The 22821-nt window shown below is 25.8% G+C and overlaps 1 protein-coding gene across 1 annotated transcript; it reads left to right on the forward strand.

The window, feature by feature from the left end:
* The first annotated feature begins 1912 nt into the window (after positions 1–1912).
* LOC145833484 (homeobox protein Meis1-like) lies at positions 1913–22080 on the forward strand. The gene is made up of 11 exons (XM_082940658.1): positions 1913–2217; positions 7913–8066; positions 8739–8795; positions 9588–9638; positions 9885–10058; positions 14222–14396; positions 16879–17027; positions 17339–17415; positions 20767–20825; positions 21095–21202; positions 21842–22080. Exons 1-11 carry the CDS (start codon positions 1913–1915, stop codon positions 22078–22080), a joined length of 1548 nt encoding a protein of 515 aa, XP_082796784.1.
* The last annotated feature ends 741 nt before the right edge of the window (positions 22081–22821 follow it).

Genomic DNA, 22821 nt, shown 5'->3' on the forward strand with positions numbered 1-22821 from the left:
TGTAGCTATTGAATCTAAAGAAAGAAAACAAAATATAGAAACAACTTTTTTGCATTTTTTTTTGTTAATGTTGTAGGTCAGAAATAAACAACTTTAACTTCACAGCTAGTAAATCTACAAAATAAAAAAGGTTATTTTCGTTTTATATGTGTTATAAATTAGTTTTGTTATGAAGTTCGAAAGTATTGAATTTTAAAATTTGTTTTCAAACATAAGCTTAAATTAAAAACTAAGTTATTAAAATAGTTTAAGTAGACTATTTTCAAATAAACTATTTTCGTTAAAAGAAAATAATAAATCGGTGTTATCTTTAACGATATTTAAAAAACCATAGTTTGAAATTAAACTATAATTTCAAATTAAGTTCAAAACTCTATTTTATCTTATTATTTTATTGTAAAAGCACGTGGTGTACGACTCGATAACCGAAAGGTTTTTTCGTACACCAGGTCCTTGGACCAAACTTGTTATTGTTACTGATAACGAATTGTCCGAAGTTTTTAGTTTTTTTTTGTAATTAAGTAATATTTGAATACTTTATAATAATATATTTGTTGCATTAGTCATCGGTACAATCGAGTAGTAACACAGTATTTTAAGCAATTCATGAATAAGTTTAACAATATACGTTATCAGTAAAGTGCTTTAATCATTTGCTTTTTATTTTTTTAAGTTTTATATATATGTTGCATATCAAATGATAAAGTATCGAACAATAACTTATGATAAAAATTTATTAAGTAAATATTTGTTGATTAATTTTTAAATGCATAAAAAAAAATGTTTTAAAGAAAATTTCATTTACAGTAGTAAAGAAAAACTATTAATTTAAAAAATAGCCAGCCATCTATAAACACTATTGTTAAATCTTTATTAATATCCACTAGGTGCCATAGTTTAATACATTTATTACGCTTGCAACTTGAAGCGTTATTTTAATTTTTTTGTCTCAGTAGCGTTTAGCAACTCTACTGCAAACATAGATTTTCTGACGAAAAAAATGAACCAGTTAAACTTGTTGTTTATATATTAGATACACTATTCTAAAGAATCTTTATTAATTATGTTATAACTAACTTAAGATTGAGACTTAAATACTAACATAAGTCATTTAAACCAAATAAAATATAAGCTAAAACATATAAGGTTTTGTCTAAAAACACTACTTAATTAATCATAAATTAAAACTTCATAAAAATAGGGTCAGTTATTTCTTTAACTCGATATTATGCAATTATTTAGTAACAAATAAAGTATAGATGACAGTCAGTTTTTTCTGTTATGTTTTTTAATATAGCTCAAAAGATCAAGCTATTAACGCAGTTCTTATTTCGTTCATTTGTATTTTAATGCAATCAAGTTCATTTATTAATAAGTAAAGTTTAAAATTATCACTTTAGTAGGAAAAAAATTAATTTTATACTAAAATTTCGCTTAGAAAAATAAATACTTTTTTTTCTCTAACGAAACTAACTTCTAATAACTAGTTTAATAAAACGGCTTTGTGTTGCTCATGCCGAGAAGTAAAATTTTAATGTTTAAGTTTAGCTTTAAGTACTCAGTTTTCGGTTTTCAAATTTATTACAAACCAATTGATTCTAACTTTTGATAAACTTAATGTAAATAAATAAAATTAGTATTAGCTTGTTTTAATAAACTTCTGAAATGTAATTTTTAAAAGAAGTATTTTAAAAATAACATAAAATTTTAATATGTTTAGTGTTTAAACAGTTAAAAAAAACTAGATATTTACTTCTTTTCTTTTTATTTTTCGGGTAAATTATTTATTAAGTATTTTTTACATAAAAATAAACTAAATAAACAAATTTTTACTAATTTTTTGTTTTATGTACATCAAGAACTTAGTAACTTGTTGTAGTTGTAAGAAAGTACTTTGAAAACTTTATAGCAAATGGTTCAACAACAGCAACTTGACAACATGACAAGATTTGATGGAATCTCCGAAGAACAAACTCCTACCAACTCGAACACCATAGACGAATCGGCTGACAACATAAATCAAAACGTCCCGTCAGCCGATTACCATAAACAACAAATTAGCTTACAGACCCTTTTACCTCTAGACGCAAGTAGCTGTACAGAAAGTCATTACAACACTGAACATGTTCCAAACGAAGTTGCACCAGGAATTTCTGACGATTTTCAGATTTCTGATCAGGACCTTAAACTGAACGCCCATAAAGACGCCATTTACAAGTCAGTTTTAGTAAAAAAGTTTACTTTGGCGTAATAAAAGTTTGGTATATTAATCGGTACACAAATCATATGCTGGTTTGCTACTACAAGAATCCTTGTTTGAGTATTAATATAATTGTTAGTATTGATATAAAACTTGATGTTTTAAGTATTAAAAGTATTTTAGACTCGTCACTAGTAGCGTGTTAGTTTATAATAAAGCTTTTTTTAGTTCAGTATATATACAAGTTTTTATTTAATTAACAGTTTCCTTATACCTATTTTAAAAGGTAGGCTTAGCTAACCATATAAAAAAAGTATAAGTTTGTTTAATTTAGCATAACTAGTTCAGTTTTTATTACATTAATTCAAAACATATAAAACTTATAAAGAACTATTAATATTACAAAAATTAGAAACAAATATAGTCTTTTAATGTATTAAAAACTCGCACAATTTCCTAAGTACCTATAGCAACTCTATGCATTTTTTTAGCAAGTACGGTTCTAAATCATTGGTTGTTTGAAATTGTGATCAGTATATTATAGTGAGGTAATATAATTAAAAAAAAAAAAAGTATGCTACTAGACAAGTTGATAAAAGTTTATTAGTGTTACGCCTTTGTGATAAAGACTGCTTTTTAGACTTAAGCTGTTAAAAACTAATTATCTTAATGATGATAAATAAAAAACAAATATTAATTAATAACTATATGAAAATAGCAAATTTATATACTAAGTAAAAATTAAAAAAAAAATGTTTAGCAATAAATATCTTGATGATATATATAATGAACTTATTCAAAGTAATATAAAATAAATTGTCATTAAATTTTGATTTCAACTTTAAGACCTTTAGTTGTAAAAACTTTATAAAGGGGAATATCGTTTTAAAACTGACTCATTAAAAACTAAATTATAACACAAAATTAACAAATGTATAAATTGTTATACGAAAAAGAGTATGATTCAGTTACTTACTTTTTTAAAGCTTTAATTAATTTGGTTAAACTCTTGAAAATTAAAACTTGAAAACAAATTAATATAATATTTTGGAATCACTTTTACAACTCATTTAGTTTTCTGTGCATAGTAAAATGAATTATACTGGGCACAAGTCGACTTTGAGAAACACTGTTGCAAACTATTAGACTTTGTTTACTATCAAAAATTGTTGTTAAAAAATATTAACGACATTAGATTTTTGATTAAAGAAACCAGCAATTAGTTTATTTAAATTAAAAATTATAAGGTTATACGCAAATTCAAAGTAGTTTTTTACAACAGTTTCATTTGATATCTTCTTAACACATTCAAACCGATTGCGTTTAAGTTAGGCGTACCAGTTGTAATTATCGATAGAGTGCTTTATTTGTTTATATTAAGTTTGTATAAGAATAGATTGTTTTATAATTAAAGTTAAAAAAATTGAATATTTTTCAATATTTTTTTTTGCTTAAAGCCTAATACTGCTACAAAAACTCGGTTACAAGATACATTAAATTCCATTGAAGCTTCCTTACACCAAATCAAGCAATTTTGCATTTTCTAATTAGTTTTCTCCTGTAAAACTTTTTAACTTTTGGTTGTTGTAATCTGCCGCAACATAATATTTGGTTACTACTAATATACTTGGTTTTTAATACCGTTAAATTTTCTTGGCTTTTACTTGTATAAGCCATGCAATTTCAAACATAAATAGATTTAATCTTTGAAACTTTTTCTGTAGTTGTGCACCTTACTTGTGTTTGTGTGATCAACTTCTTATTATCTTCAGGCCTTATCAGTTTTGCTTGATATTAGCGTCGGTTTTACGTCAATTTTGATGTACTGTCAGATTAGCGTGGCGGGTCAAAAGCAAAGTGGATTTGCAATATAGTGAGCAACTTTATAGTGTTTTAACTTCAAGAATAAATTAATTAAAACTCACTTTAGTTTTGAGTTGATAGTATTCTAATTGATATGTTTTCTTAAATACAATTAGTTGAAGCTTAAAACGATGAAACATCACTAGAAAAGTTATATATTAAAAAAACAGTTTTTTTTTCATGACCAAATATATAATATATATCAAATAACAAAAAAAAGAAGCTTAATTCGACATTCAGACTATAAACTGCAGAAAAAAAGTCAAAGTTAAGATTTAAAATTGTTGCAACCGGAAGCTATTGTTTATATACGAAAATTAAGTATGGATCGAATTTAAATAAGTACTGTTTCGAAGGGTTTTGTTAGTTTAGACAAGTTTTTGAATTAAGCATTAATTATATTTAATGTAAATAATGTAATCGGTATATAATTTTTTACAAGGAAAAATTCAACTTTTATGAGCTGTATAAACTTTAAAAAGTTCTAGTAAATAAAAAACTTATACAACGGTAAGTAATTAATTATCAAAATTATTGAATAAAAACAGATACTAGTTATTTTTGCCAAGCTTTATGTTTTAAAGGTAAGAAATTAATAAAAGACTGTATTTATTGGAATTCAAGTGTAATTTTTATTTTAAAACTAGCTTGTCTAAAATTTCTCTGAAATTTTATTAAATTATTTATTAGTTTTTATTTTTTATAAATTTATTAGTTTTTATTAAACTTCCGTCGTTCAAAAATTACTTTAAGGACTTTACTAGTTTTATGAAAAGTTTCTTTAGCTTATTGCAAAATAAAAAGAGCATTTAACACGACATAATTTGTTTAATGAGAAAAACAATTTAGCCTTTTTTAAAAGCAGTTTCTTAAAAGTCATCATTGAAAATTATATTTTTATAACACTTTCAAATACACTTAGAAAAAACATAATTTAACTTTGAAAAAAACTTTGGCATTGATTTCCAACTAAAGCTGTTGAAAAAAAATGCTTGACTTATAAAAACTATAAACCTTTTTTTTAAAGGAAAACAGAAAAATAAATCTTCAAAAAATTAACTTTGATATTGATAAATCATCAGATAGCAACAAGATTGAAGTTAAGTTTTAGCAGTAAAATAATAAAACCTACGCTTTTTAGTAAAAATTAAGTTCTGTTTAAAACAATTTATTAATTATAGTTTGATTATTTTTATTTTGCTTAATACTTTTTATGAAAAAGCTTAAATGTCGGGTTTGCAAGCGTCTGAACTTCCGATATAAGCCTCATCAACAATAATCTTGTTTACCGCGAACTTTCACAGACCGTAAACCAATAAATATTTTTAAACCTGTTAAGAGGTTTGACATTTTTTCAAACAAAACTTTAATTGCCTTTTACAAGATTTAAAGTTTCAGTTTAAAAACTCTTTCTTTTTAGATCGGTTGTTTGAAGAATCTTACATAAAGTTTTTTAACAAACTTTAAGAAAATACAAAAGTTTTGTACAATCTAATTAATTATTAAATAATAAAATAGTATTTGTGCTTGTAAACAGTATTAAAAACTTATATTTACAATTTTTATATTACGTATATAAACTGGCAAGTGATTGTAATCTTAATGGTTAGACAAAATACTATTAAAAAATATTACCATTTTCGATACAAAGTTTTATTTTATTTCTAAAAAACTCTAAAACTACTTTTTATTTGTTATAAAACTTAAAGAAAAAAAGATTTTTTTTGGCAATTTCACTTAAAAAAATTTAAACTTGTAATCAAAAAATTCTTATTTTATTTTAAAATTAAATGAGTATCGTGAATTAGTAAACTTATGTCTAAAACAAACTTTAAAAACTAATTGTATAAAACAAGATCAACTTTGGATTTAAAGCAGTGTAAAATATTTTTAATAAAGCCTCATGTAAAACGATATAACGGGCAACAATCAATCAAAACAATAGCTGCTGCAAGCTGTTCGAAACATGAGTTACTTATCAAAGCTATAACTTTAAATACCATTATTGATCATGTTTAAACTTTTTCAACAAAAAAATAAATATTATACTAGTTAAATTTTAGTTTTGCGCTAAAACTGTACGGTTTTGATATTGAGTAACTTAACGTAGATTTTATTAATTCTATTAGCTTCTACTAGAACCGCATTTTTAGATGAAATAAATTTTAAGTAAAGTTTAGCTTATTTATCCTTTGTTTTCTTTTATTATATTAAATTGTAGCACAAGTTAGATAGCAATATAAAGTCGGTAAATCTACTATTCAAATAAAATATTTTGATAACATAAAAACATCTTTTAAAGGGTTATTTCTACTTTAATAATTTTGTTTTTGCTAAATACCTTTAGAGATATAATATTGTAAAAGATACCTTTAATAAGCTTATAAACATAAATACATATTTATTCTGTTTTAAAAGTAGGCAGCTTGTTTTACAATGAATTCTATTTTTATTTTATTAATTGTTGTGGAAAGCGTGTTAAAATGATCCCATTCGAGGCTTTTCAAATCTCAATTCGTTTGGTTTAATTTTTGTTATTTATGAGGTAGGTTTTTAGAAACAATATTTTTGTTGATACTAAGGATCAGTTTAATAATAGACAAATGTATAAAGAAAGTTTGATAAATAAAATGTATTGAATGACCGTGATAATATTTTGACAATATATTTCAACGTTTAATTCACTAGTAGTTTTAAATTAGAACTATTATATATCTTTTTAATGCAAAATTTTTAAGTCATGAACGTTTGAAGATGTTTAAAATAGTTTATAGTAAGTATAAAACTTTTTGTGCTAATAAACCTATTTCATCCGAATGTTTTCTAAAATAAGCAATATTTAAAGCAAATTTTTCTAGAATGGTTTTTACTTGTTCCTTACATTACTAGCAAAGTGTTCAGATATAAACAAGCAATTAAAACATATCAACTTGATCTTTAACAAAAAAGTATTTTACAAAAAATGTGTTTTGATCAGTATTTAAAGAAAGTCTCCAGGTTTTAATACATATGAAAAGAAAAAAAATATTTATCACGTGATAACTGGTTAAGAACTTTTTTTCAATGTCCGTCGATTTTAATATTAAACCTTGAATAACTAGATACTTTATCTGTTGAGTTTGAAAATTGTTGATCAACAAGTTTTTTCACTACTATTTAACAGATTTACTTTTACATTTTGGAAAAATGTTACAATTGAAATTTAAAAGTAGTTTTCAATAAAAAATAATTTTTATTATGTAGATCAAATACTAATTTCACAAATAGAAGTTTTTTTTTATATACAAAAAAATACTTTTTTAAGAAAATAAAACTGTTAACCTTGCAATTAGTAAAAAACTCCTATCTATATATCTATATTCAAACCTATGCAAAACAAGAAAATGCAACGAAATATCAAATATGGCGGAAGACTCAAATTGCAGTTGACAAGATCTCAATTTTGCACTGTATAAATAACTGGCTGTGAACTTAACTTTGTAATGTTTACACAACTACATGTTTATTTTCTAATCTAAAATACGAAAAATTGTCTCAAATTAACATACTTATCTAATGATTGTTGTCAAAATATAAATTTTTTGTCTTTGAAAATTGTTTAACTTAAAAAAAGCTAAACAGTAACTTGATCATAGCGTTTTTTCGTTGTGCTGTTTCACTAAAACACAAAAACAATTTTTAAAGTTTAAAACAATTGATTAATTAGTTTTCATTGGAAACTGTTTAACTTTCTATACTTTCGAGCATTACAGATATAAAAAAACAAAATCAAAAGTAATTATTGTTTACCCACACATTAAAAATCCTAATTTAATAAAAATTTTAAATATATCCAATATTTTTTAACAGGCATGATTTATATCCCCTCCTGGACATGGTCTTCCAAAAATGCGAACTCGCCACATCCACACCACGTGACCCTCAGGTGGGCACAAACATTCAAACACCAGATGTCCTTTCGTCAGAGTCCTTTAATGAGGACATTGCCTGTTTCGCTCAACGGGTAAGTACAAAGAGAACTTTATTTTAATAATAATTTAATAGGATATGCAAACAACTGAAAAATTCTTTTAAATTTAGAAATGTTTAGTTTTAAAAACATTAAAAATTGTTTTATAGTAGTAAAATATTCTAACTTTTTTTTTTTTAGTCAGAGAATAAAATTCAAATTTAATCATAGCGTTACAATGTAAGCAAAACAGATAGATTGTTTTAATACGCTATTTTTTGCAAACTTAAAAAAAAATATTTATAATATGTCCTTCACTTGATATTATTATTGACAATATAAGCCAAGTAAGTAGATTAAGGTGTTTTTCTATTTTTTTCTCAAACTACTATAATAAAAAATAACTAAGATTAAAAAAATAGCTAATTATGATTAAAAATATTAGTCTTTAAAGTTATTCAACCTAAAATTAATAAATTATAATGTGCCTTGTTAAACGTGGTGTTTGAAAAATAAAGTTTTAATTTTAGAAAATTATGAAGCTTATTTATTCAGTATCTATAATTATGTAATTTGTTTTTTACTTAAACCTTTTATCTATTTTAAGAATTGTTAAAATTTAACTTGTTTTTATTTAACCTTTTTCAAACACACTAAATGTAGTTTAAAATTTTTTGTATTGTGTTGTACTTTTGAAAAAACAAATTTTGTATAAATATTTTTTAGTTCCAATCAGAAAACCGTTCATGGAGTTTTGATGAAAACAATGAAATAGATAATTTAGTAAGTTTTATTATTTTTAACTAGTATAATATACAATAATTTATCTAAAACCTTGAAACTTTTTAAAACAAGCTACTCAAAAGTAAACAGCTCCTAAGCGACTTTAAATTTTATGTTTTTATGAAAAGTACGTGGTCATAAAACTTAAATTTTATTTTGGGAGTCTCTTATAAAATTCATCACTCAACGAATGGAAAAACCTGCTATAGCCTTCGAATTGATTTTAAACGACATTTATTTATATTGTTCTTTTATCCGTAAAGAATTAAGTGATTTGTGTATTTGTTTTCTAGGTGATTTTTTACTAAATTTATTATTAAAAAAAAGTGCGAAATAATAACTAACTAACACAATGTAGTAAAATTAATCAATAAACAAAAGTAGAAAAATTTTTGTTAAGCTATGTAGAATAGACACATGCTAACTAAAAAACGGTTAACTTTAGAAAAATGTGTAAAATCTGAATACTTACACAAGTTTTAATGTGTTGAGCTGCGTAAAATAATTTCTAAATAGTGCTGTGCATGACCGATGTTGACCGAAGGAGATTGACTAGCCTCATGATTGATTGCGAATCAACTTTGCTTTAAAAAAACAAAAAAGTAGCAGATAAAAAGGACAAAGGTCTCTTAAACTCTGTGTGGTCTTGCTGAGTTCTAAAGTTTGTAAATACTGCTTGGTTGATTGATGCAAGCCTGTTGAGCTTTTGGGAAAAAAAGATCTCGCGTGATAAAAAATCTTGCTAGTAAAAACTTTAAATTGTAACAAATAAGTTTGAATTGTTTTTTGCAGATGACTTTAGCCATTCAAGTACTTCGTTTCCACTTGCTAGAACTTGAAAAGGTTAGAATTTTAATCATATAGGAAAAGAAAAAACAAGTTAAGATTTTTTTTCCAGATTAAAATAAAGTAAACAAGCTGTTTTATTAAAAGCACAATCAAAATTTGTAGCTTTTAACTGGTTATTTAACAAATTGAACTGAATATAGATTAACAATTGTTTGTTACTTATGTAAACATTTACAAAAAAAACTTCATAAAGCAAGTCAACTAAAAGAAAAACAAAAAACTTACCAATTAAAAAAAAAGGTGCACGAGCTATGCCAGAATTTTACCTCAAGATACATTAACTGTTTGAAAGGAAAGATGCCCATCGACCTAGTAAATGATGACGCAATTGATGGTCCTGGTAAAATGGATAACGACAAGCAACCTTACTCTGCAAGTGGAAGCACTGCAGACAGCATAGGAAACCATGAACAGGTTTGTTGTATAATTTTTAGTACTTTGATAATTTTAATTTTTTTCTTAATAACTTTATATTACTTAAATAAAAAAAAAACAATTTGAAAATATGTAATAAAAATATACTAAATTGTTTTTGTTTTTTATCAAACAAAGCATTAAAACAGTTTAGTAGTTTGAAAACTAAGCTTTTTACTTTTAATAGATTTTACTTACAAATAAAAAAATAAATTTTCCAATGGCAAGAAAAATTTCGACACTAATAATCAAAACTAAAATACACATTATACCTAATGGTTTTGTAAGTCTCATTTTTTATAATGTTTAGTAGTATTTAAAACATTTCTCGTTTTAATTTCTTGAATAGTTAATTTTTTATAGTAATGATATACATATAAATTTCTGTATCAATATTAGATGATCAAAAAGATAAATTTTTATCAATTATTTTTATAGATTTTTTTAAAAAACTATTGTAAACTGAGACACTACAATAAGCAAGTTTGTACGAATGATAGTTAAAAAAATACTCGAAATTTAATTTTTCACTCGCAAAATAATCTATTGTGGTGTTGTGACGACATGATGTTCGTCTTAAGATCTATTTTGTTCATTTTAAAATTCACGATATGAATTTACAATTAGCGCTACGAAGAGTAATAATTCAAACTTTGTTTTAATAATGTTATCAAATGCCGCGTCAAACTAAATACCACTTTTCTTTTACGCTTTAACGGTAAATTTGTTTGTCAGTATTTTTTAAACATACAATATTTGAAAGGTTAAATGAAAGATTCCATAAAATATTATAACTCGTGCCTGAAATAAAAAAAATACGACTGTAAAAATGTAGTTTAATGGTAAGTTCAAGTCGGTTTTTCCCCAATTTGGGTTAAAACTTCCCTAATTGTAATGCCAATAAAACTATTAAATTTTACAACATAACTTCCGACTGCTTCAATAATAGAAATAATTAATAAAAAAGTTAAAAAGTAATCGACTTCAAGTTCAACAAATTTTTTAATTTACATTGAATTTCAAAAACAGGACAAACTTTTAAGACAAAACAGACGAAAGTAGTTTTTATGTAATAAAGTATGTTGATGAGTAATTAATAAAAACCCTTTTAAATAAATACGTTCAAACAAGTTTATACTTTATAAATAAGTTAACAAATTTTTTAAGCTATAAAAAAATGTTAAGCAACATAATATAATAAGCAAAGACCGCTTACCAAAATATAAATACTATATGTCATTTTCTCAATATTAAACATTATATTAGTTTAGATAAACATGCCAGGTACAAACAACTCAATTAATTACGAACTATAACAATTTGTTCACAATTCAATGTTTGACCCGCATAAAAAAAACATAAGCTATACTTTTTGGTAAATAAACTACTCTCTAAACTTTCTTTTTCTTTATTATCATAAGAATTTTTACTAAAGTGTACTACATAATTCAATCGTCGTTTAAAAGCGCATTAATAAGAGATTATGACGTCAAAAAGGGCAATATCTTATAACTACTACTTATGCAAACATTTTTTATATACAGTAATGAAGATTAGCTTTAGTTATTGAACATTTGAAACAGATACATGCTTATTCCGTTAGCACTGATAAAACTTTTAATTCAAAGTAATTACGAGCTCTATTATATAAAGTCAGAAGATTTTTTATCGCATAATCATCGAATAAATTTACAACAAAAAGACAAAACTAAACCTTCTAGCTATGATTGATATATGTTTTAACAGTTTAAATCTAAACTTAATTACAATAAAAGTCTAAACTTAAGCTTGTATCCTCATGTAGATGTTTCGCCAGCTGGCTCATGAAAAATCAAACTCATTAATCCGTTTTTTCACAGGCTGTCATTATACGTTAATCTTTTTTTATCACTTTAAAGTAGTTTGATTTTGAAATACAATTTAAAGCATTTGTACGTGTTTAAAAACCCTTTAATTTTTTTTAAACCAATCTTAACAAAACTAAACAAATTCTAGATTATAAGTATTTTTAGACGCCTTTTAAATGGAAATAGTTGCTTGTTTAATTTTAAATAATTGTTAATATTTACAAAATATTTAATTAAACTTAAACAACATCTAATAATCAATATTTTTAAAACAGTTATAGTTTGTAGACTAATTTTAAAAAACTAAAATGCGAAATCTTGTTTTCAAAAAAACTATTTTGTGGCACGTTAAAGAAGTTAACACTTTATCTAAAAAATCATACAAGCAAGTCAGTTTTTTCAAAAATTTTTAATTAGTTGTAGTTCCGTTTAAATCACTAGAGGACAACAGCTTTAATTTTAAATAACACCTCCGTATATTTAAAACAAGTCAAAAGCAAACTGACATGCAGTTGACTAACCTAGAGTGGATAAGAATTACTATTTATTCTTACCCAAAAACGACTTTGTTTAATGCACCTGCTTTGAAGTTGCAGTGAAAATATCGTGATCAGCATCAGAAGGCACAGAAGCTCATTCATTATTCACGAGGTTGAATGATGATAGTGGAACTTACGTGGTAATGTTAACCCTGCTTTTTTGTTTTATTCTTTCAAATTGAAGATGTACTTGGAAAGAGCATAAAAGACAAGCTGAGTCTATTTAATGCTTACTTACTCTAACTGAGCGCAAATCGATTCGCAGCAAAATAAGCTCATCGACGAATTAAACGGTAATCACAATGGTACCAACGCAAATAGATGCGCTTTTTATTGACCGACGTCGTAGCTGACATGACAGCTTTGGTTTGAAGAAACAGCTGCAATACGTGCAGCTATTTGGATCAAACAAACTGTTAATTTTTTCAAATTCAAGTTATCTTATTTTTTTTTGTAAGCTTTTTTGTATTTGATTTTTAAACATAAAGTGTTAGATTTAGAAATTTTACATTTTTGTATCTTAAATATCTGTATTTTTAGTTAATTTTTACAAGGTCATAAACAACAAAAAAGTTCTAGCTCGGGTTTTCGATAGCCACCTACAACGGTTTTACTGCATTCATGCATGAGGTTCAACGAAGATAATAAAATATTAAAATCCTCAGATAAGCTCGTATATCGGAGAGGCTTGCTAGTAAAGGCGTTAATATTTCATGTGTTTAAAAATCAGAATACCGCCCCTCTGCGATATGTGACACCTTACTTAATTTAAGTAAGTAAATTCGACTCTTCAAAAAATTGTTAGCATCCCAAATGATTTCCATTGATTTTTTTTTGCGTTTTAATTTTGCGCTTTTGTTCAACGCTAGTAAGTCAGTCATAATAAAGGAAGTTCAATTTTGAGCTAGATATATCTGCTTTTATGATAAAACCTATGCCGGATAATTTTCGGCAAAAGAAATTTTAATGTGAAATGTAAAAAAAACTTAATTAATAGTTAATATAAATACAAAGACATATAATCTGGTTTTTGTTGGAATTTTCAAAACTTTTAAACAGATTGCTGTTTGTCTTAAGTTTTAGTTTTTAAGTGTTCAATTAACTCGAAATTATTAATAATAAACGCTTTAATTAAACAATACCAACAATACTATCCATCCATTTAGTAACAACTTTAATACTTAATAATTTATTTAACCTGTTTCTAATCTCATATAAAGCTACACCATTGTAAACAATGGAATAAGTTAGATTTTTTTTGTAGAAAACTACCTTAAGTCTTGTTTTTATTTTGTTATAAAGTCCGCTTTTTTTTGTAAAACGGCTCCTAGCTTCAAAAATAAAACAAGTTTGCCTTTACTTTTAATTTTTTATCACTTGTTGTTTGTTTTTTCATAGGGAAAACATAATAAGTACTAGTGGTACAAAAAATAAATATTTCAAGCAGTAAAAAAATATTTAGTTGCACTTTTTTTTGTTACTTTTAATAGTCACAAAAAGGTTTGCACTAAATTTTGTATACTTTAAATTTAAAGAACATAAGTACGCATACTTTTATATATGTAATTTGGATAATTATTATAAATAAAATAAAATAAGAAGACAAAAACAATACGAAATTATACAATTTTTGAAAAAAAACACGTATTAGTGAAGAAATTAGTTACCTAAAACTAAAAAATTAAGTTTTTTTAACACTAAAAAACGTATAATAAAAGCAAGTTTTGTTGTACAAGACGAATTATATCTTGTATTCAAAAGCTTTAAATTTTAATAGTCCTACTTTCCTTCCTCACGTGATCAACATCCGGTTAGTCAGGATCTCAACTCCCACCAAAAACCCATGATGGGCAGCGACCAAAACAAATGCGGATCGGCTAACAGCTCTAAAATACAGGCGACATCGAATTCTTTCATGTACCATTGTCGACCAGATACGTCAAGTCCCGCAGGTTAAAAAAGATGTATTATTATAATTATAAGACTTTTTTTCATGTAGTTTTTATTGGTTTTAAGTTTAGGTTTTTTAGCTCCAAGCTTTACTACTTAATTGTTAGTTTTTAAATAATCAAAATTTGTTAACTTTCAATCTTAACTATTTTTCTTTAACAATTTAGAATATCTGTGATATTTTTTTTGTTGGTTGTGTTTGTGTTTTTATTAAGTGCTTTTTAAACTAATAGTTTTTAAGTTAAAAATATAAGTAACTGTTATAAATTTCTAATAGATGGTATCGTTATATTGTTTGTATTCTATAAAAATATTCTAAAAGTCCTGTGTAAAACTTCTAAGACGTATTTTTATAAAGTCTTAATTTAAAAAAACGTTTAATTGCAAATACGAAGCTTCTATAGTTTTACGGGTTATAAACCCTTAAAAAAGTTATGTTTAAGTTACTTACTGCAAAATCCGTAGATCAAATAGTTTTATTTGCTTTGTTAAATACTTTGTTTCAAGATATTCAACAAAGTATTTTAAAACTTTATAGGATAACAAATTAGTTTGTGCATTATAAATAGTTAAGTACGACGTTGTTATAGTAACGATTGTCGCATATCTTGTTGCCATGCAAAAGGTCAACGTTACTCAGAATCTACTATCACCCAAACTCGTTTCTCCGCAAAATTTGAACTCAAAACAACGTTGTTGTAATCGGGGCATATTTATTACGGTATGTCGCTGCTGCGATGGTCCCATGAGGCCTAGGTACGGGGCTACTATATGTCTGTTACTTAGAAACGATATGCTAGTTGTTAAGTAACGATTGCCTTCTTCTTTAGGTACAGCTGCTTTGAACGTACAATTTATTTGATTTTACTTATTGATCAAGTAAAAGACCTGGTTTAAAATTAATTCTAAAGACAGAACTGTTTCGTGTTTTTCTTTTTCTTTTAGAATTTACAAATACTTAAAAATCAACCTTAACTATGTTAATTAATTATTAATGTTGTGTATTTATCTGTTAATGTACCAATATTTGTCAATAATAATTTTACAGTAGGTTAAAGTATAAATAAACAAGGCTATTAATTAAAACTGCTAAGATGGTGCAAAGTCAGTTCATAAACGGGTATTCATTGCTGAATTGTTAAGTATTCTATAAACTAAGAAAAAATAATTCTAAATAATGAGTTTGTATTATAAATATGCGTTTGTTTTATTTTAATGAAAGCTTTGATTGTTTAGCATCCAATTTTGCTTCAGATATAATTGAAATATCGTACTATGTAAAAAGACTACACAAATAAACGATAGAAAACTAAAAGCTGTTATAAAGTCACAAAACACCATCGTTACCTTAAGTATAAAAAAAAAAACAAATAGAAAAAAATAAAAGAAAATTTAATTAAACGTTTACCTTTTGTAAGTTTTCAAAAAAAAGTTTGTCTAAAATTTACTGACATAGTTTAAGCTTCATCATTGTTATTATCATTATCCTAATTAATACCTATATTGTTAACTTATAGTAATAATCTGCAAAAAATAATTTAAAAACTACAATATTCTTTAAAAACTACTTTTTTAATGGTTTTCAAATATTAATCTTTATAAACTTTGTTAGGTTAAATTCCATATTAGTTAACAAGAAAATTGCGTTGTTACATACTTAAGTTACTTTTTTGTTGTTGTTAGTTTTAAAATAAAATACTAACTACAACTAAAAAGAAGCTTAGCTGCAGGTCTACTAAACTTCTTAGTTTAGTAATGACGCTTCGTCATATACAAAAACGTAAAAAAATACGGCTGATAGTATCGATAATAATTAATCTAGTTGTTCGATATTTATTACGATAGTTTGTAATTACTTTTAAATCTTTGCCATACACTTATATTTTGTATCAGTATTATAATATTTAAAACTCTTAAATCGTCCTTAGTGTATCAACTTTTTTTTGTTATTTTTTGTCTCTATGTTACTACTATATATGAAACCAATTATATTTTAAAACTTTGTTTTTGAAATATTTTTGGCTTTTTATATGGAAGCCTTTAAATTTTCAAAATTGTTAATATTTTTAGACTGTTGCACTATTTTTCTGAACTAATTTTAATTTTTAATCAAAAATTTGATTTTCATTTTAAACTTCAAGCAACAGATTTAAATTACCAAGTTTTACAAATTTTGTTTAATTTTATTTCTAAGTTTTTTCTAGCTTTGTTAAGCTTACAAATTTAAGTAAGTGTTAGAAGGTTTATAAAAAGTCAGGAAATTTTTTTTTACTAAGTCGAAAATACTAGATTTGATTGATTTAGCGTAAAATTTATTGTTTTCAAAAGAATTACCAAGACGCGTTTCTAAGTTCGAATGTTGCTTAATCGCTTAATTGTTCAAATTGTGATTTTTATTTTGTAAATAAATATATATATATATTTATATTAGTATTTTCTTTTTTATTAGTCTTACAAAACGAACTTTTAAAACCAATTTTACAGCGAGTACAATTGAAGGGAGCACGTACTCAGGAGAAGGGGGATGCGCCGAAGATTCGGACCCCGGAAAAAAGCCGTCGCAGAAAAAAAGGGGTATTTTCCCCAAACAGGCCACAAATACAATGCGAACGTGGCTCTTTCAAAACCTGACTGTTAGTTGGTAGTTGAAAGCATATTTATAGAGAAAATATAGATATATTTTTAAACCTACTTTTCTAAACTTGAACAAGGAAATATTTTTTTAACCGTTACTTTACCGAGATCAAAAAGTTAGAACTAATCACATAGATAAAAGCTAGCTTGTAGGCTAAAATGAAAAGTTTATCTTATTAACAATGTATGAAATAAATTGTTTTTATTTCAAATAGTTTAAGTATTATTTAATCTATTGCTTAGCAATTTTTTTAATGATGTTAAAAGTTATTTATCTTGTTTTATATAGCTGCTTGAATTAATAATTTAGCATCCTTACCCGTCAGAAGAACAAAAGAAATCATTGGCAGCGCAAACGGGCCTCACGATACTACAAGTAAACAATTGGTTAGTTGAAGTTGAAAGTTGTAACTGATTAAAAAAAAAAAACGATCCGGTACTTTTTATTGATTCGCTATAAAAGCTTCACAACGAAACGTCAACTCGGGCTTGAGTGTGTTCTCTCGGTCTGGCCGGCATCCAAGAACCGCAAAGCCTGATTAAGCGCAGTTTTTTTTCGCAGCAAGAAAGCGAAAAGTGCTACGCAAGAATCTGAGTTTGATTGTACTATAGAGGATGGCCGAGTTGAAAGTTGGCAAGAGTGTAGCGCTAAAATTCGCCACTAGTTTACCAGCTCCGTTTGTGAATCTCTATCCATGAAAAAATAAAAGACAGTCAAATATCCGGGATCAATTACGCTGTGCGTTATCGTTGTTTATTGACCAACAAAACCCACATTGATTGGAGTTAGGCAAGTTTAAAGAGAAATAAATACCTTCAAACCTACCTCTTTTTATCTACAACAAAAACAGCCAATGCAAGTTTGGTTATAAACTCCTGAATTATAACTGCTTTGCACAAATTATTGCTACTGTGAATGCTCAAGCTAAGTTTTTAAAATATTGCATATTTATAAGAAAATTCTTAATATAGTTTGTGAGATTAAATGTATTAGTTGAGTACTGTTTTTGATATTTTAAATTCATATTTATCTATATATATACTGTAGTGTTTAAAATTAACTTGATATAACTTTATTTATTGTAAATTCTAAGTTATTACAAACCAAATAATGATTATGTACACACTCATATTGACAAATTGATTTTTTTGAATAGATAAAAGTTTTAGCTAATTAGAATTCCATATATCTAAAGATTAATAATTTATTTTACTTTTAACTTAAAAAATACTATTTGATACAATATATTTTGTAAATCTTTTAAATAACAATCTGTAACTTAATGCTAAAGTAAATAATTAATTTAAATATATAATCAAACTTATAGTCGATTCATTCTTACACATTCACTTATCAATTAATTAAAATATTAACTTTGAGATAAAAACAATCAAGTAAGTCATTTCTTAACTTTTAGCATCGGCGGAAAGAATGTTTTACATTTGTACAGTTATTTTCTTTGTTAAAAATAATTTAAATCTAACAAAAAGTATTTTCAAATATTTTTTAAGGTGAAAGTTTTAAAACTTCAACTATTTCTCATATTCGCTTTCAGTCACTTTTTTTTTTTAGTTTGAAGTACACTTTTTAGCTATCTTTTATCGTTAACACTTTTGTCGAAAATTAAATCGCTTAAAGGTTTATTAAATTACTTAAATTTTAAAGATTTAAATAAGAATTTTTTGTATTTTTTAATACTTTATCAGCAATTCAAAGAAACAAAATGTCTAAATAGGAAGCGCCTAAAAGTAGAAATTTACATAAGTAAGCTGTTTTTTTGCTTAACATCTTACAACTTCGTATTTGTTAAACAAGAATCACTAATCAATTTCTAAAAGTGAAGTAGTAGGTTTAAGACCGATTGACATTGTTTTTAAAACTTTTTCTTTTTTGATTTTTAACCACATGATTCTCTGCAAAAAAGACCGACAACCCAAGTAAATGCTTTACTTTAGTTTATTTTAATCCTTATAAGGTCTTCTGAAGAAATAAAATAGCATAAAAGAAGCACAAATTTTTGTTCTTGAAACACATGCTGTTTGTTTTATATAAAATCATTTAAACTTTTTTTCAATGATTATTCACATTTTTTTCTTTAAGTGTAATGTTTGGTTTGTAAACTTTTAATTGCTTAAAACTTAAGACTCAACACGAAAAAGCTAGTTAGTGTCTGGATCGATTAAAGCTCAATAAGTTTTATTTTGACGTGAATCCTAAAATATTTTTGTTATAATTTATTTTATTTAGACTAAACTTATAATTGGATTTTTAAAGAAGTTAGACTTAATTTCTGCAACACAGAAATAATTTGCTTTTGAGTGTAGATGTTTGCATTTAAATCATATTAACTGTTGTTATGTATTTTCACAGCTACTTTTTAAATGAATTTTAGCTAAAGAAAATTAAAACCATAACATTTTAAGCCATAAAAGTTTGGTAAAATTTCTATTTGCTTCACTCACTGACAAAGTGTTGCAAATTACTTTAAATTTTACTGATAAACTTTTTAAGTTAGTTTAAAACTACTACATAAAATGTGATGTTATGAAAACTTTTGACTAATTATTATAGATAAGAACCACCAAACATAAAATCACGAGCGTCATTTTTCTGACTTTAATTGCTTAAATGCGAACCGCCGAGTTTTGATTGATGGCAAATTTTACGACAAAAAAAATTTTTAAATAAGTACTCGCGGAAATTTGAAGGTGTTTGATTTAAAAAGTTTGTTGATAATTAATTATATTTGCCTAAGAAGGTACAATGAAGTAGAAACTGATGTTTCAAACATGTTTGGTTTTATTTTGCTTTATTTTCTTGTAAATATTAGTTGTCATTTAGTAAAACAGTATTTTTTCTATAAATGAAACAATTTTATGGCGTTTTTAAGTTTATTATGCAAAATTAGTTAAAACAAAACTGTTTCGCTGCGTAAAACACCAATTTAAGTAATAAGTTTTAGATACTAAAGTTTCACATTCTAAAACAGTTTTTAGCTTGGTTACTATTGTTACTATGTCTTTAAAAGTATTTAGTTTTTTGTAAAGTGAAAGAAAAATATTTGGAGTTAACTAAATAAAATTATTTTTTTTACTAAATTTTAAATGATCAAATTTAACTTTTATCTAAATTTATTATTCTACTTGCATATAAAGTTACTTACTTTTAGCTTTTTTGATACAGTTTCAATAAAATTCGTTGAAAAACTGCTTAAAAAACATTGTTAAAATAAATGAGCTTTTATTTTTGATTTCCGATTTACTTATGCATCTAAAAAGTCATAAGCAGAAGTTTAATAAGAATTAGCATATGTTTTAAAATGCAGCATTTAAGTCAAATAAAATTGGTATTTTTGCAACAATTTCAAAGTAACATGTATATTAACAGACAAAAGTTTCTAGCGCGGGTGCCAAATTATTATTTTTTCTTGTCAAAGTGAAGTAATTAAACTTTACAAAATTTTGAACCCGAGTTTGTGAGTTGATAGGCAATTAGTTTTTATCGATAAAATATTTGATGCACCCCACGTAAGTCTACACAGGGATCATATTGAGTTGAGCAGAACAACGCAGATTTTTTTTGATAGTTTTTTTATACGTCACACACGCTTTAACTTGCACGACCGCTGAAGTGTAAGGAAATGAAAAAGTTTTTTAATTATGAAATTACTATAAAAACAATGATTTTTTAAAGTCGTCTCAACTTCATACTTACTCTATATTTATTGAAACTTACAGGTTCATCAATGCCCGAAGGAGAATTGTGCAGCCAATGATAGACCAATCTAACAGAGCAGGTTTTTTTATAGAGTTAAAATTTTGATTAAATATTTCTTTGTTTGAACATCTTGTAGTTTTTGAATAGATAAAGTTTATTACTTCGTTTAATAATGTAGATTATAAAAATGTGTACTTTTGTACCTTACTTTAGTTAAGGACTTAAATTACCTTAACAGTATATGCTACTTAGTTTTTATCAAGTTTTGTTCATTAACGTTTAGTTATTATAATTTTTTATTAAACATAATCACATTCGTTAAAGATAATTAAGTTGTTTCGTTTCAAGCATCGAACTCAATGATGAGTCCTTATAGTCCAGACGGTCAGCAGGTTAATGGATTTATATTGGACCAAACAGGTCATCTACCAATGAGACACGCTAGTTGGCCAACAGGTAAAAGTACAACAATATTGAATTGAAAAATCTTTTTTATAAAACTTTAGGTTCTCCTGTTCTTTACACACTTTTGTCGATTTTTTAATATTTTTTAATATCAACAAAAAGCATTTCAGAGATTTTAGAGTTTATAAACAAGTTTTACTTAAAGTTATGATTATGTAAAACTGTGTTCAAAGTTAAAATCAGCCTAGCACAGTACCAGGCTAGACATATATTGTCGGTAAAAGCTATTAGTTTTATTTTGGTATCTAATGCCAAATTACGTCAATAAACATCGTAATTTTCAACTTGTTTAGCATCTAAATATTTTTACTACAAACAGTGTTTTTAAACTAATACTGTCACCAATGCAAACTACTAACATCTATTATTTGTAAATCTTTTTATGATTTACTTTTTACTTTTTTAGGTAATTATTGACTACCATTAAACAATTTAATACGAGAATTATTTAATAAGCTGTTTTTTTTTTAATTTTAAGTGATTTTAGGTTTTTTGAAAACAAATACTTTTACTGTTTATGCTTTAAATTTATTCAAAAACAATGTAACAAACATTTTGAGTTTTACTACTTTAAAAATACCAAACATATTGAGTTTTGTTGAAACCTGTATTTTTATCATCAATCTGCAGGATTTCAAGGGATGCCCACCGATGTGATGATGGGAAACAGTTTCCCGCACATCGCTCATCACCAGGTGATTCCCCATCACAGCCCCGTCATGATGCTGCCCGGCGCGGGGATGCATCCCGTGATGGGGTTGCATCCCGGTCATCACAGGCACCATCCGGGGATCCACCAAGTTTCGCAGCCGACGTCCATGCCCGCGTCAGACATGACCTCTCATGTACACCTCGGACCAACGTGTTAGTGAAATTCGATTATCCAAACTTATCTGCTAAATCGGGTGAATCAGCGATGACGAGTGGGAAATAGTGCTGTTTGTCTGTTAAACTACCTCCATGTTGTGTTTTTTTGTAGACTACGGTCCAGAAGCTATAATGTTTTGATTATTTTACTATAATAAAGCTGTAATAATTCGTATTGTGAACAAGTAACTAAAAAATGTTTAAAGACATTTATTTAATTTTTAATAGCTTAGAAATAAAGCTATTGAAATGTTTAAAATCATTTTCATCCGTCGACAGATAGTTAACGATGTCTTAAATTAAACATTAACTTTAGAAATGAGCTTAACAGTCTTTTTCTAGTTTATCTGTAATCCTTTAACCAAAGATAAACAAATGACAAAAAAAAAAGCCTTAACTAAACCTCTTTTATGCGGTTATAATCATAACTTATATACCGAATTTTAAAAGTAAACATCAAAGTTTTAATGTATAACCCTAAGTATTAATACAAAAAGTATAAAACTAACTGAATTTAAAATATATAAAGTCACTAGGCTCTATTGCCATCCATTATTTTTCTATTTATTTGTAAGAGGTATTGCAAAAAAATTATTTAAAGCAAAGCTTTATACATATTTGTTTTTAACTGCTTACCTGACTACCATAAATGTTTGTTTTTTTCTGAGCCTGGCCAAAATTAACTAAGCTTTTGTTTTGTATCATATTTCGTTTGTATTTATTTCTCTTTTTTTTACAAGTTT

The sequence above is a fragment of the Thalia democratica genome, chromosome 4 (genome assembly GCF_965202585.1).
Source record: "Thalia democratica chromosome 4, ktThaDemo2.hap1.1, whole genome shotgun sequence".
Classification (NCBI taxonomy): domain Eukaryota; kingdom Metazoa; phylum Chordata; class Thaliacea; order Salpida; family Salpidae; genus Thalia; species Thalia democratica.